The sequence below is a fragment of the Chroicocephalus ridibundus genome, chromosome 8 (assembly GCF_963924245.1).
Source record: "Chroicocephalus ridibundus chromosome 8, bChrRid1.1, whole genome shotgun sequence".
NCBI classification, from domain to species: Eukaryota; Metazoa; Chordata; class Aves; order Charadriiformes; family Laridae; genus Chroicocephalus; species Chroicocephalus ridibundus.
Window position 1 is genome coordinate 28,195,229 of NC_086291.1, and position 16,183 is coordinate 28,211,411.

The following is a 16,183-nucleotide window of genomic DNA, read 5'->3' on the forward strand; positions in this document are numbered from 1 at the left end:
GGTGATGAAATGAAGATTTCTGGGTAATCACTGTGCATTCTTCTGATGAGAATAAAGGGCAAAAGACAGCTTTTTTTTTTTTTGATGTCTTTTCTGGATCAGTAAACTCTTCAGATCAAATTTCTTTTTTTCCTTTCTTGGGTAAAACCCCCTTTTTGGGAGAGCAAACCCCCACTTTTTCTGTGCCCCTTCAGTTGGGGGCGTGACTTGGTTTCACCCATATCCCTTGTGAACGGGCCGTGGAGCAGCTCCTGGGTGTTGGATACAAGCAGATGAACTTTCCAAGGATCCTGATGCACCATAACCCAGATCTCGCTCGTCTTGCTGCGGCACTGGAGGCCGGAGGTAGCTTTGGAGTCTGGATATGTGAATGAAATGGAGCCCTCCCCAAAATGGCCCGTGGTGTCCTTGATCATCTGTGATCTGACTGTGCTTGCCAAGTGTAAAGTGCCTTTTTAAAACGAGCTTTTATCGTTTGTGCTGAAAAAGGACTTTGAGGCTTCCTGTGCAGATAGGACTTTTGTGTTGTACATGGGATCTTTCCAGTCCCTAGTGAATAAACACAGCTGGCCGTTTTGGGAAATGGACTTAACATCTTTGCATCAAAGCTGTACAAATAAGGCAGAAAGCTGTACTGAATTATTAGACAGCGTTTTCTGACTTTTACACTGATTTAGGAGTGATCAGATGGAAAAATGCATTTCTTATGAGGCTGCTTCAGCCCCTGCAGGAGGAAATAAGTTTCCCTTCCTCCCCCCCCTCCCCCCCACTTTGGAAACATGACTAGAACAAGCAGCCTTGACGACTTATCAATCTTGGATTATCCTGCAATAATTTACTGGGCAGTCTTTTGCTGTCCGGAGCCGCCCACGCGCGCAAGTCAATGGTGCCTTTGTTCGGGAGTGCTGGAAGAATGCATGATCTAATGGGGTGGTGGGAGTCCGCCTTCGTCCCAGCGCGCTCAGGGCTGCGCTCATTCCCCCAGCGTCCCAAACACGTTTCCTTTCTCCATCTCTGTCTTAGCACGGGCGCCCAGAAAAAGCAACCCGTGTTTGTATCTGTTGGGCTTTCTTAAAGCCCTTGTGCCCGTCTGTGCTGGAGCTCTGGATGCCAAAATCTTTGGTATGGTGGAGTATGGCTTATGATGAGACTGTGTTATAATCCTTTGGATGCTTCTTGTTCGTGAAATAACATGCCTAAATCTCCAGGCTCTTTAGGTGAGGGAAAGAAAATAAGCCTAAAGTTTATTAATACTAGTTTATGTTTCCACAAGGGCCACCACTCAGCATTTGAGAGCTGTCACCCATGCTCCTATGTGGAGTTATTTCCTCAGTGAAGAACATCAGAAAATGGAAATTCTTCAATTTTTTTTTTTTTTTTCAGATGCTGGATGTTCTATTTGCATGTATAATACCAGTGCTCTCATCTTCTCTTCCTCCTCCTCCATAATTTTTCCCAGAAAAGCTAGGGCGTAGTTGTAAAGAACAGTTGCTCTAGAACTACAGTATTTTCTTGCTTTCTGTCATAAGTTTGGCTTTTCCATGCGCGTGTGATGCAAGCAACATAACTTACCGCTTATGTGTCTTGCAGGTGTTGGGCTGTTGTTGTCTAATAGAACTTTTTTTTGTTCCAAAAAAGCAAGTTGCTCAGGATACTTCTCATTCTCCTCCCCTCCTTATAAACACTGTCCTGCTCTTGTTGCCTATCTGCATGCTGGAAAATCCAGTCCCGTTCCGTGGGTTGGGATGGGATAACTCATTCTCCTTAAGTATTGGGGAGTTGAGGTAGGAGTAAGGACCGGATGGGCAAATGGCATGGAGCACGTTCTAGTCTTGGGCACTGGGAAAGCTGGCCTTTCTCCCTGGGAATGACGGAGAAACAGGTCAGATGAGAGCAAAATAAAACGCCGACGGTAGTTGCTTGCTCTCTGTCCTGTCACTGCAGAATGGAAATGAAGTCCAGTCAAAAAGTGAGAAATATGCTGGTATTTGTTTTCAATTCTTTTAACCTTTACTTAGAAATAGGTTGTCAGCAGGTACCTGTGTGAAAAAACTGTCTGGAACAGGAGCCAACCTAAACAGAAGCAGAGAAAGCTTAACCCTTTCATTACTGCTCAGTGGATTTCACTGAAAACAAATCTGCAAAGGCTCGGTTCTTTGCCCAGTACGACCTTCTCAGGTGGAGTTTTGTTTTTTCCTGGGCAGCAAAACTCAGTGGCCGTATTTTAAAGCTCGTGGCTGGGAGGATGCACTGTGGGATCGCAGAGGTGCAGAAGAGGTAGCGTGGTTACTTCCCACACGCAGGGGATGAGAGTGAACTGATCATGAAGGAGGCAAGTGTCGTCTGGACTTATCTCATCCAGGCATCTGCTCACAATTCAGCGCTTGTAGTTGGCGTGCCAGCTGGCGGGACGTTTTCCTGATGTAAATTATCCATCCATTCTGAGGGGTCCAAAAACAAGGAGGCCTTTTGTGTGTAGGGACAAATTCCTAACTTGGGGGAAAAGGGAGGAGTTTCTAAAGATCTAAATAGCATTTGATTACATTTTTCCAGTCTATCTTCATGGCTTTCAGCATGGTGCGTTTCCTGGTGGACCTTTGGGATACAGAATTGGACGATAACGCTGCTGAGGAAGGGCTTTAATTGCTGCTGACATCTGGCAGCTGTGGTCAGCCTGACGAGGTGAGCAGGTTGTTGGGAGAAGCATCCCCTCCATCAGACAATGTCAAACACTTCCAGTGCCGCCGCTGCTTTCTCTGCAGGACCCAGACTGGCTCGCTTGGTTTAATCTGTAATTGCAATATCATCTTGAAGGCTTGTCTGTTTGCCTACTTTCTTTACAGAATGATAATAAATGGTTTTCTACATCACCTTGAATTATCAAAAGGGGCTGGTTATATCGTCACCTTGTCACTTGCTGGTGAACGGCTTCCTGCCTCAGAAAAGATGACATTTTAAAATGTGGGGCTCACGATATTTGAGCTCTGGAGGCTTTAAAGACATGTCAAGTTGCACTCCTGAAGTGCTGAGCTCATGGTCGCTTATTACCACATGTCATCTTCTTCCTAATGAACTTTTATAACAAGCATCTGGAGTTCTTCCTGCAAAATAGATCTCCCGATTCTCAGTACACAGAGGGAAATATTATCCAATACTTGACAGTATCAGACACTTCTAAGCCGAACAAAGATCAAAATAATTACCAGCCTCTAGGAACAGGAGAACAATGACTTTTTGTCTTCCGAATGAAACATTTAAAGCTGCCTTTCACTTAGTTATTGCTGTCGCTGTTTCTCAGTGTAATAGCAGTATATATTTATTCAGCCCTGAAAAGCTTGAAAGCAACCTAGGCAGCTTATCTTTGCTAGCAAAAGGCTGTGCAGCTTTGAAGAGCTGTGCTGGCTGCCAGGCTGCTAAGCACGGCTTTTACCTTCAGCATGAACAGGGGGGAAACACGTTTCAACACTCTGTCAGCTGGTCTCGGGTGAACTATTGTTCCAACAGTATTTACCCACGGCAAGCTGATATGGCGGGAGCGCACAGCCGCCCTGTGTGCATTATCTGCATTCCTGTGTAATGCCATTAACAGGATTTCTCAAGTAGTTAACACTGCCAGCTGAAATAAATGTCTTTTTCACCTGGGTTGCTCGGTCAGGAGGGTTTTGGATGCTTTTTCTTTGGCCCATGGTGTAAAACTGAAGATGAAAAAGTGAGGGTCCTTTCCTTTTAGTGTAAGGGATTTCTATGGAAAATGTTTTCACGCTACCCAGAGCGTAGTTTGCATGTGCCATTTACTGAGCTGGAATTTTTGCAAGGAGCTGTAGGACACTTTCCTGTCAGGAAACAGAGACCGTAATCCAGTTGTAGTGGAGGGGGGGGGGGGGGGGGGGGGGGAAGTTCTTTTTGGGACGTGCAGGCTGTGACCTGGCCTTTCTGCTGGAGCAGAAAGTTGTGTGTTTGTGGAGTGAGAGCACACACCCGGCCCCCTCTTCATTCTCAGGATTCTTTCAAAGCGTTTCCTCCCCAAAATTGTCTTGATGAAGCCTGAATGCAGTGTTTTGGCTTCATGCAAGAGGAATGCAGTAGTAGCAGAAGGAAACTAACCACCCCAAGTCAAAGTGGCCGGGTATTCTTGGCAGTTCAGTTGATGCAATTTAATTGAATGATCTTCATGCTGTTGGCTCCGACTTTTGTTTTTTCCCCTCTTGACTCAAGGAATGGCTGCTCTTGCCTGATGTCTTCACTATTTTCACTAGTGATGAAAATTGCCCAAAGAAATCTCACCAGGGCAGTGACTTTCGGCCTCATATTTTGTTTTAATCAGTGTATGAGCTCAAAGAAAACTTTCTCATGATGTTGCTGATGATGGTTTTACTAGAGCTAAAACCATGATAGTAGATCTGGTTTTAGTTGCTGCCCATCCAGGGTGTTGGTGAAGTTCTCGGGCTGGCACGTTGCAGGTCAACACATATGCTAGGGTCTTCCTGCAGAAGAACGAGGAGGCATTTGCTTCTGGGGCTCCTTGCCTTTATCTGGAAAAGATGGCCCATTTCCCATGGGTCTGAAAAAAATACTTGTGCGTGTCTGACCTGTTGGCTTATGTGTGGTGTGCTCACCTTGAGTTTCTGCGTTGTCCATGCTCTTCATCTCTGGAGCATGCTTTGCCTTCAGGGAGGAGCTCTCTTCTCGAGAAGAGACCACATAGCAGGAGAAATGGGAAACCTGTGAGGGACTGATTTATATTCCTGGTGTCTGATTCTTGCCTTGTGTCGGGATTCAGGTGAAAAATACTTCCAAATAAACGGAAACGGGATTAATCACCTCTTGTATTTGGCAGCAAGGGGAGGGTAAGCCTAAGCCGCGTTACAGTGTTAAGCGTTGATCCTTTGGAGTTTCTAGCCCTTGTGGGAGCACTTTGGCATTAGTAGTGGGATTGCTTCTCGCTTGTCTTCTGTATGTAAGAAGATCTCATTAAATAACTTGACCCCAAACCAAAAGCAAGCAAGTATTGAGTAAGAGCAGCAGGTTGTGAATGTCTGGCTTCTAGTCTTGTGCTTAGGTCATGTGTAACCTCACACATGATGTAACAGTAATGGGTATTTTGTGGGGAGTATTGGGGGGTTTGTATCTGTACAATGCCCCAGCTGTCTTGCATGTCACGCACAGATGGTGCCTTTTTGGTAGGTTGGGGCATTGGCAGAGTTCTTTCCTTTAAGAACAAGATTGCTCTTTCTTTTATCCTTGGTACATGCAGGTGTAAGTATTTGAGGTGCTGTACATCTTGATTTTTACTTTAGTTTTTTTCTGGTATGTTGATTTCTGGACCCCTTGCCATGCTTCTCCTGCAGCTTCAGTGTTCCCAGCAGCCAGAGCAGACTGAGGTTCCTCCGTCACCGGCTGGGCTCTGGCCATGATGTGCCCAATGCAGAGCCTGTCCTGCTCTGACTGGCGGGTGCTCTGTGAGCGAGAGCCATGGTTTGTGACTCGAACCTGATGGACTGCAATCGGGTTTTGCGTGTGTGCTTTGAGAGGCATGCTGCTCTTGTTGCTGCTGCTCTCTGTTCTGCTTTAACTTATGAAGTGAGGCACTATTTGGCAGGTGCGAAGCCTCGCGTTAAAATTTAACGCAGTGGAGTTAATTCATTTTACAAGTGGAAGTTAAATCCGTGTGACTTCTGCAGGCAGAGAAAACCTGTTTCTCAATCAGTTGAAACTCTTCTAGTAGGTTTTTTTTTTGGTCAATTAAGAGACCAGTGATGGCCACAACCTCTGCTTAGAGCAGGGAGGTGGTGGGAGCGTAAAAGACCGTGGCAGGGACTAACCGCCTGGGGTTTTGTTCCAGACAAACCTCACGTTTTAGCGAGTTCCCTACGTGCGCCAGGGTGTCCTGATTGTACACGGTCTGCCCGCCGAGGTGGAGAGAGAACAGCCGGCACCCAGCTGTACGCCGCCTCCGGGGAACATGCCTGTGGGCCGGTGGGGGTGGAGGAGGAAGGTGGCTGAAGCGTGCTGCAGTCCTTTTCCCCTCATGGCTTTTCTTGGGGCTGTGCATCCCCTGGGTGGTTGGTTTACATGCACAGGGGGTAGATGCTCGAGTCACTGGAAAAGAATCCATGAGAGCGAATGATCTGCTGATTGCTGCGTACCTGTTAGGAGGTGGGAGGGCAGGGAGGTGGGTTTACGTTTATCCCCCTAGGAGAGGGAGAACATGGCTTGCATGTAAATCAGTGCACTTTGATCTGAAAAGCGTCTTGGAGCCTTTAATCTTGTGGTCTGGGAAACTTAAAGCTTGTTTTGCCTTTCCCAGGGAATGAGTAGAAAAAGGTGTACTCAGTAGCTCACTGCTGGAGGAAAGACTTTACGAGGAGTAGGGGGAGTTTGGGATATTGTTTATTTGGGGAGGAAGCAGAGGGACAAAACAGGCTCTATAGTGTGACTCTTACCTCTTTGGATAACACCCTTTCTCCCAAACACGCATTTGGAAGAAATATCATCAAATGGCATGGTTAACTTGGACCTGGCCACAGATACACACTGTTTGTGGCTCTGACATAATATATCACCTGTCGGGGTAAGGACACTGTTGGTGATGTCTGGAGAAGAGAATTGCGGTTTGTGTGATGTGCATTTGGTTGCAGAGGGGTCTGTAGGTTATTTATTTACTCAGTCTGCCCTCGACTTCAGTTCCTTCACCTTGTTTCCACCAGGAGATGCAGTACGTAGGACTGGAAGAGATACTTCTGGTGCTACTGGACACTGCTTGTCCTACTGGATGGTACTGGAGATGTTTCTTGTAAAGGGAGAACTGCAGTGGAGCTCTTGCCATTCTTTCTAGTTTGTTTGAGTCTTTCTCACACCTGTCTTCTCTCATCCGCAGGAAAGGCCTTTGACATCACGTACGTGCGTCTGAAGTTTCACACCAGTCGGCCGGAGAGCTTTGCAATCTACAAACGCACCAGGGAAGACGGCCCATGGGTGCCCTACCAGTATTACAGCGGCTCCTGTGAGAGCACATATCACAAAGTCAACCGGGGCTTTATTCGGACTGGGGAGGATGAGCAGCAAGCTCTCTGCACAGATGAGTTCAGTGACATCTCCCCTCTCACTGGGGGCAACGTGGCGTTCTCAACACTGGAGGGGCGTCCCAGTGCCTACAACTTTGACAACAGCCCTGTGCTACAGGTATGTGAGCAGGACTAAGTCAAGCCGGTGGTCCGAGTTGAGTCTTTTCCGTGTAGTTGTTGTGAATGGTGGCTTTGTGCTGACCGTGGGCTGCACGACAGCCCTTATTCATACTGAAAGGCCCTTGCACAAGTAAGTTGGGACGGACAATCTAAAGAAATGCTTTTGAAGGAAGAGTTGAACTCTTGATTCTCTTGTTAGTAAGCTTATGGTACAAAAAGCAAAATCTGTGGCATTAAGGATGATTTGTCATTAGGCATCATGGAAGCCTTTAGAGGATGGATGCAAATCTCTGCCTGCTTAGAAAGTAGTGGTCGGCATTTTGCTGCTGTTTCAGATATAAGGACAGAGGAAGGTAAAGCCTAAGTCAAATGAACACTTGAAGCACCTGCATTTTTATTTTGAGCACAAAAATTTAAGAAATATGAGATTCTTCTAAACCAGTAAAGGGTTACTGGAAACCCTAACCCGTTCTACGTGTGTGTTGCGGGGGGGAGCTTGATTTTATCCACAATATTTGGTTTTCCTTACAAGCGGCTTGGGGACTGAGTTTGGCTGGGTGGGTTTTTTTTGTTGTTACCCTTTATAATGCCGGTTGGGCAGTAGTCAGGAGCATGCTGGGAGCACCAGTTTATCCAGCTTTCTGTATGCTGCTTGATGGCTTCTTCAGTTGCAACAAGAAGCTAAAGCTGTGGGGTTTCCTCCCTCGGGGCTCCTCTCCTTCCTTTTTGGAGCTGTGATAGCCGCTTCTTCCCTTTCCTCTTGGAGTAGCAGGAGCAGACTGAGACGTGATCCCCGGCCAGCGAGCAGGAAGGCAGAATCTGGTGGGGCTCACTTCTGCAAATGAAAACAAAGATTAATGGGGAAGGGAGAAGAACTCCTGAAATGGAAAAGAACCAGTTTGGCCACCTTGTTGCTGTAGCTAACCCTTGCAGAGAACAGGGTCTAATCGTTAAGGTGAACGGAGAGATTTTGAGTTAGTGATACGGTGTATAATTTTCTGATAAACTTCTCTACGTAAGGAATAGAGACCTGACCGCCAATTTCCTGGAATAGGTACAAACCTCTGGTGTTGCTTTTTGCAACTGGAGTATTTTGAGTGTATTTTGTGCTCAGCATTTCCACGTGTTTATGCTAGTGTTTGTAATTCAGCAAATCTTCTTATTGTACTGGCTAAGCAGCAACACAGCTGCACTGCAGTTGTACACACAAGGATGTTTTTCCTGTTTTTATGGTGTTAGAAGGAAAATGGCATTGCAAAAGCTGTAATAAAACCAAGAAGGTACTAGTCACTAGGACAGTCACTGGCTGAAGGTGGTGTGAAATCTGGGGACAGGCTATGTTTGCTGGCTGTTGCTGGAGGAGGGTAGGGCAGTGTGTTGAAGATGCTGTGTAAATATTATGAAAAGCTCTTGTGTTGTGAGTCAAATCTGCCTGCCTCTTTTTCTTCCTCAGCCTCCCCCAGCCTCATTCATCTGTCTGTGTCTTTTCGCCTGGTGGGATGTATCTGCAGACAAGCGTACCCTAAGGCTTTTCCTGATGGTGCTGTATAGCTTTGCAGGAAAACTACGGTCAGATAGATACGTATAATTAGCAAGCTCATATAATTGCCTGCATGGCACTTCTTGCTGGAGAGGTTACCCACGACTTCCCAGCTGAGAGCAGTCAGGAGGAGAAGAGGCATGGGAAAGGGTAGCCAGACAGGAGCAGGGTCTGGAAAACAACATTTGAAGCAAGAGGATGCAGTGCGAGGTCTCTCAGGCAGGGATGCGTGCGCTTCCAAGGTGCAGGGGGGAAGATGGTGAGGAGGGAACTTGCTGACTGATGAATGACTTTGTAAATACAACTGCTAATGATATGGCACTGGTACGCTCTCAGGGGGGATGTTTGATGATTAATCTGATGGGATTTCTCTCTGATTTAGGAGTGGGTGACGGCTACAGATATTAGAGTGACCCTCAATCGTCTGAACACCTTTGGAGATGAAGTTTTCAACGATCCAAAAGTTCTCAAGTCTTACTACTATGCGATTTCTGATTTTGCTGTGGGTGGTAGGTGAGTAGACAATAAACCTCTGTACTTATTTAAAGCTCTTGGTCAGGATTACTAGAGTGCTTTAAAGATTTTGATTTATACTCACATGGTACCATTAGGCTCCGGTCTCTATTGACTGTCCTAAACCAAAAATGCAGTGGAATGAATTTTATGAAGCTTGCAAATACTGTATAGTCTCCTGTGGCTATAATTTCAGGGCAGACAGAGATTGAATTTTTTTTTTTCCTTGAATAGATCAAATGTTAAGTGATTTGGGAGGGTGGAGAGTGAAAAGAGTGACAAAAATATAAAACTAAAGAAAAAACCCCATTTTTTTTCCTACCCTGACTTTGTGTGGTTTTTAACACACTTTGTGTGTTGTTTTGTGTTCTCTGACTGTATCTGTAGCCTAGAATAACAGTAAATAGAAAATCTCAACATCTCTCCTTTGCATATATTTTGGGAGCTATCGCCTATGAAACATTCTAAACATACCCTCTTTCAGTTTAAAATCATTACCCCTTGTCCTCTCGCTACAGGCCTTGGTAAAAAGTCTCTCTCCATCTTTCTTGTAAATGCCCTTTAGATATTGAAAGACCTGAATAAGGTCTCCCTGGAGCCTCTTCTGCTCCAGGCTGAACAGCAGCAGTTGTATTCTCAGTTTTGTTGTGACCTTCGAATTTGTCTCGTCTCACATTTTCAGATCTGGGCTTTGTTTCTTGGATGCCTGGAGTTTAAATACTTGTTCTTTGTCTCTTGTTAACCAGATGCAAATGTAACGGGCACGCAAGCGAGTGTGTGAAGAATGAGCTTGGGAAGCTGGTCTGCAACTGCAAACACAACACCTTCGGGGTCGACTGTGAAAAGTGCCTTCCTTTCTTCAATGACCGTCCATGGAGGAGAGCGACAGCAGAGAGCGCCAATGAATGCTTGCGTATGTGCAGCCACACTTGATGGGAAGACCTCTCACGGGTTGGGTCCCCTGTCTCTTGGCATCCAGAAGCTGGCCCGGCATGGTTTGAACTTGTCTCAGTTGCAGTTAGCCAGTTTTAAGCACAGTTCTGTTTTTTTTTTCAGCAGACATTTCGTGGGACCGCTGGTCATTCCACTCCTATCCTGTAGGACCTTGCTGGTAGATCCCTAGAAAGGGGCATCTCCTTTCTGGAGAAGGATGGGAGCGACCTTTAGGAAAGAGGAGTGCTGCAAAAATGTACAGGCTTGTGCTTTATGGGACCCATAGAAAAAAATAATCTGTATTTAGTATGCTGGAATATAATTGCCCTTTAAAAAGCTCCTCATTTAGCATCATCTGACTTCCTCTTTCTTTCGGATTGTTGGTTTTTACAGTTACTTGTTGACTGTTTCATCCAATTTTGAGGCTGTTGCAACAGTTCTGGACCGCAAATGTGGATCTCTGTGACCGAATGCCAATTTACTTAGCTTGATTTTGTGTCGCAGACCACAGCTCCTGGTAGTTTACTTTACGGGGAAGCTTTTTAGACAGAAAAGCTTTCTTCCTGTCTGACCTCTTTGTGCGTTGATCGGTCCCAGCTGTCTGGTCGAGACCTGTGGCTTCCCTTGACAGGCCGGTGAAACCCAGGACTCCTGCTCCCTAGAGGTTTATAATCTGTCTACATTCGGGGGAGAAACTCTCCGTACAGCAGGGAGTCAGCCCTGACGTTGTCTTTTCATCCTTATTTGCATGGCCAAGATCAGAGTTGCTGTGTGGGAGGGAGGAATTTCCGCTTCCCATGTGGAAGGGAGTGGGGTAGAAAAGGCTGGTTTTCTTCTGGATGTAGATGAGAGTGGTCTCAAGGAGCCTGTTTCATCGTTACAGCCTTGCTTCCCGCTCCCCACATTTAGCCACCACAAAAACATGCTTCCTTCTTTTTCTTCTCGTTGAAGCACACATGCCTTAGGGGGTCTGTGCGTGAGTCCCGGGAGGTTAAAGGCTCCTACTCCAGCTCCCCTACAACTTAGTATCAAGCTTTTCTTCGCGGGTTTTGTGACTGTCGGGGTCAGATGGCTGTATGTGCTGTTCACCGGCAGTGCCCTTGTCTTTGCAGCTTGTGACTGCAACGGGAGGTCGCAGGAGTGCTACTTCGACCCTGAGCTGTACCGCTCCACTGGCCACGGGGGCCACTGCACGGGCTGCTCGGATAACACCGACGGTGCCCACTGCGAGAGGTGCAGGGACAGCTTCTATCGCCTGGGCAGCGAGGAGGGATGCCTGCCCTGCAGCTGCAACCCTGTCGGTAAGTGGTGGCAGTAAACCTTTCTGCTTGCAAACTTCCACACACAAAAGCTGGCTCTTCTCTTGGTTATGCAGCTAATGGCAAACGACAGGGTAGAATGGGATTTTTTTTGTTGTTGTTTTTCTTTTCTTTCTTTCCGCCTGCCCCATGTAGGAAATGTTTATTGGGTTGTATTTTGGTTTAAATTACCCTTGGATCTAATTGGGGTTGGGGTGGCAGGGGTAGATGTTTCACCTCTGCACCATTTACTCCTTCAAATGTGTTCTGAAATAGATTTTATTTTAGTTTCCTATTTCTTTTTTCCCCCCACTGCTTATGTGTTACCCTGGACACTCCCAGTACTAAAGAGCTCATTTAAATTCTTAATAAACAAGATGATGTGAGTGGATATTTCTGGAAGTTGTTCATACTGAAGAATTGTAGTGAACTTTAGCTGCATCAGTTTCTCCTACTGAGTATCCAAGCACTATAAATACAAACCAGTGAAACGTTAAACACAAAGGGGGGTGGGGGTGAGACAAAACAAAGTAAACTCAAAATATGTAGTTAAACTCTTTCTAAAGAAAAGCTAAAAAAAAAAACCACCAAAAAAACCCCCACAAAAACCAAACAAAAAATTCTGGCAGGAGAACAAACCTTTTGTCGCCAAGGGAACCACTTGACCTGTACGGAGTGATCCCATAACCACACCAGCCCACAGCAAATAAGGGTGAAGGAGACAAAAGGGGAACAGATAGTAAGATATGATGTGAGGTTCCAAAATAGAGTAGCTGGAATAAGTAATTGCTTGCAGCATGCCCTAAAAGCAGCCAGCGAGAGGTCTGCCAGGGTACGGCTCCTATCTAATTTGGTCAGAGAGTTGTACAGTTGTGAAATTTTTGACCAAGAAAGGCCTCTTTCTTCCTCCATCTGCTCTTCCAGGTCCTCGTGTCGGACCTTATTTCAAGAGGGGTGAGGGTTGGCATCAGCTGAGGCGGTTGAGAAGAAGCAGGGAGGTGACTTCTCAGGTCCTTAAGGACAAATTTCAAAGGGCTTTGTAACTTAGCCATCAGCTTGTATCCCGTGGCATGCTGGGACCCAGGGTGTATTTGAAGCACCCGGAGAGATTTAGATTGCTATTTTTTGTTGAAGTATTGTTTCTTCCTAAATAATCATAAGTGGGACTGTGAAGGGGATTTCAAGTTTGGCTGTATATGGTAAAGGTTTTGTGAGTTCTTCTGTCCTGTCCAGCCTCATCGTCTTGTAACTCTTCACTTTGCTATAATCTTCTGGTGTGGATTGAAATAGAAGGACGCAACTATTTCCGTATATTAAAATACGTTTCTCCTGGAAGTTAACTCATACAGTGCTGACAGCTCCCAGGCTGATAGCTACACCGGTGCCTGGGGGAAGGCATTCTGTCTGCTGTGGATTAAAGAAACCTGCTGCTGCTTTTTGTGCAAGTCTGCTTGAACGGAGCAGTACTGAGGAAGATGTCCTTCCAAAAACGAGAGTTTTGCTGGAGAGTTTGTTGGGGTTAATAGTGGCACATGCAGCCTTGCTCCGAGGAGGCGGTTTAATCTTTAAATCCACCTCAGGAATCAAGGGAGGAAATGGGAGCATGAGAGGGAGAGGTCAGGATATCCCCTGGCAAAGGGGAGATGGTGATTAGGGAGAACACGAGGGATTCAGGGAATAAAATCTCAGAAATGGTGCATTGCAGGGTAAAACAGGCATGGCAGTAGAGGCGTGTGAAGGTAACATTGAGGATGAAACAGGAATAAGGATGAGAATGCAATTTGAAGTTAAAATTATATTTATATGTAAAAACATTGGTTGGTAGGAATACTTAAAGCTGAATATATAGTTTGGAAACTAGATAACAATTCGTCTCTCTAGAGCCGCGAGGGGAAAAATCCCTGTGAACTAGAGGCAGCCTTTAGGTAAGCTGTCACTCATTGGCTTGGAGCTGTACTTCCCACTGTCTTTTCCCATATTTCTTGGCTGTTTTGTAAAGTTGAAAAATTGCAGGCTAATAGAGGTGTGAGGGTCTGCTGAGGTGCCTGTCCCCGCTCTTCCCGCAGGCTCCCTCAGCACGCAGTGCGACAGCTACGGCCAGTGCAGCTGCAAACCCGGCGTGATGGGTGAGAAGTGTGACCGCTGCCAGCCGGGTTTCCACTCCCTCTCTGAAGCTGGGTGCAGGTGAGGGGGACTGCTGCTCTCTAAATTAAAACTAGGTGCCTTTTTAAAGCTTTCTCTGTGTGGCTTTTAATGAGTTATCCTCTCTCCTGGCTCTTCCAGGCCCTGTTCTTGTGATCCGGCTGGCAGCACAGGGGAATGCAATGTCGAGACAGGACGGTGTACATGCAAGGACAACGTTGAAGGCTTCCACTGCGAGAGGTGAGTTTCTCTTCCTGTGGCTTTGTTTCAGGAATGAGAAACATTCGAGTGATGGCCTGAGGTAAGCATCGGGGAAATTAATTCTCTTTCCTTTGCATTTTCAGATGTAAACCTGGTTTTTTCCATCTGGATTCCTCCAATATGAGGGGCTGTACCCCCTGCTTCTGCTTTGGTCACTCCTCAGTCTGCACCAATGCCGTCGGCTACAGTATCTATAGTATCACCTCCAGCTTCCAGTTTGGTAAAATGGAGCCTTCTTTTGTATCTCGGGTTGGGCTGTAGACTGAAGTCAGAAGCAATTAAAAAAACAAAACAAAACCCCCAAAAAACCCCCTGCTCCTTCTTCCCTGTGCAAGATCACAAATGTTGGGCAGGCAGATCCAGGATCCCTCCTTTGGAAGTGCTGAGCTACTGCTGAAGTTACTGGGAGCTTCCCAGTTTTCAGCTGGGGAGCAATGAATTCCCAGCTCTGTCCTCGGGCACCCAGTGCTAACGTACACCGTGCAGGTGCAAGCAGGAATTGTAAATGTAAAACTTCTATAGCTTGAGAGCGGTGCTGGAAAGGGGGCATTCTGTTAATTTTAGAACCAAGTCAGGAGTTTCTGATTGAGAGGATTAGAATCACTTTAGATTTGGGGTTTACATGGCTCTGAATAAAAGACGGTCGTATTTCCGATGGGTCTGTAAGCCCAGGAGAAATGTTTTTTCATATAGTCAGTTTCCTGCCTATGCACGTTTTTATGCTGCATAGTCTGAAAAGAAAAACTTTTTAAATAAAAATTCCACTGGAGAACAGTTTGTACAAAGGCTGAAACTCGCATCAAGTCGTAGGGGACTGCAGGTCTTCCCATGCCTGCTTAAGCTCTTCAGAAAAGAAGATTTTGAACAAGTAGTTGTCATAGGGCTCAAAGTTCAGAGGGTTCAAGTCAGCACTCAGGTTAGGGGCTTAAATTGGAAAGATGATATTTGCTCTCTACGTTCTTCTGCACAGCTGCTTTCTTGCCTGTTAGTGCCAGTGTACAGACTGTAGATTAATTGTATGTGAGCAGTGTTCAGTATGACATGAGAAGCTGTGCGCAAAGCTACGGCTTCAAAGGGCGCTAATTCTTGCACGTTTGATTTTTCAGGAGAGGACGAGTGGCGTGCTGAGCAGCGTGATGGCTCTGAAGTCTTACTTCAGTGGAGTGCAGAGACCCAGGATATCTCTGTTATCTCGGACAGCTACTTCCCCATCTATTTTGTTGCGCCACGTAGGTCATCTGAGAAACGAGGTTTCTGTGCTGCCTGTGCCCTTTCTGTTCTGTCCCCTAACTGTAAGGATTTTTTTCCCCTTTCAGGCAAGTTCTTGGGCAACCAGGTTTTGAGTTACGGGCAAAACTTGACCTTCTCCTTCCGTGTGGACAGACGGGACACGCGCCTCTCTGCGGAGGACCTGGTGCTGGAAGGGGCTGGGCTGAGAGTGTCGGTGCCACTCATTGCCCAGGGCAACCCCTACCCCAGCGAGAATGCAGTGACCTACACCTTCAGGTGAGAGGGCTCTCCAGGTGTGCTGGGAGCAGCTGGGGTCTAGTGCCCCTTGGCCTCTAAGCTCTTGAGAAAACAAACAGCATAAATTTCAGCTTGGAAGAGCGGTCTTATCAGGTTAATTTGAAGCTCGCTGTCTAGCAGCATTGCATAAGTGTATGCAGGGTATGTTGCAATAGCATACTGCTGCTGGAAAGGGTGCTGTAAAAGGGCACAGCTGTTAGCATCTGAAAGCTTTGCTGATGATGCATGGCTCTTCTCCATAGGCTTCATGAGGCTACAGATTACCCATGGAGGCCTGCTCTTACGGCATTTGAGTTCCAGAAGCTTCTCCACAACTTGACTTCCATCAAGATCCGCGGGACGTATAGCGAGAGAAGTAAGTCACTGGACAGTCCCATTTGTCTAGTGCTTGGGTTGCTTTATTGTGGGGCCTGGTGATAAATAGCTGTGGCAGGTTATTTAGCAACGCCTGTACCGATTGCTTTTTGCCTGGTCTTCCTGTGTAACAGCTTCTCCCAGACCTCCTGGAGATGAGTAGGGGGAGAAAGGGTGCTGCCTTTGAGAGTCTGGAAACTGAGCACCCCTCCCCTGCTGATTCTTTGTTGCTAAGAGCAGGGTTTTTGCTGTGTTGCACAGCCAGTGTCTTCCAGATTGGTAGAAATACATAGCACAGAGTCGTGAAGGACACAGTAGAAGAGATGTAGGGAGTTTACGACATTTGGCCTCAGTTTCTGCTACACTGAGCATGGTTACATCCCCCCTGTTTCCTGGTCTTGGCATGGCAAATGGGAAGGATGAGGTCTGGA

At 46.5% G+C, this 16,183-nt stretch overlaps 1 protein-coding gene across 1 annotated transcript in view; it reads left to right on the top strand.

The window, feature by feature from the left end:
* LAMC1 (laminin subunit gamma 1) overlaps window positions 1–16,183 on the top strand; it is a 66,954-nt gene that overhangs the window by 35,312 nt on the left and 15,459 nt on the right. The window contains exons 2-11 of the mRNA XM_063345180.1: window positions 6,878–7,182; window positions 9,107–9,237; window positions 9,984–10,150; window positions 11,283–11,471; window positions 13,535–13,652; window positions 13,752–13,850; window positions 13,955–14,091; window positions 14,978–15,100; window positions 15,188–15,377; window positions 15,641–15,753. Of these exons, the coding sequence (XP_063201250.1) occupies window positions 6,878–7,182; window positions 9,107–9,237; window positions 9,984–10,150; window positions 11,283–11,471; window positions 13,535–13,652; window positions 13,752–13,850; window positions 13,955–14,091; window positions 14,978–15,100; window positions 15,188–15,377; window positions 15,641–15,753 (1,572 nt within the window). The remainder of the gene's footprint in view (window positions 1–6,877; window positions 7,183–9,106; window positions 9,238–9,983; window positions 10,151–11,282; window positions 11,472–13,534; window positions 13,653–13,751; window positions 13,851–13,954; window positions 14,092–14,977; window positions 15,101–15,187; window positions 15,378–15,640; window positions 15,754–16,183) is intronic.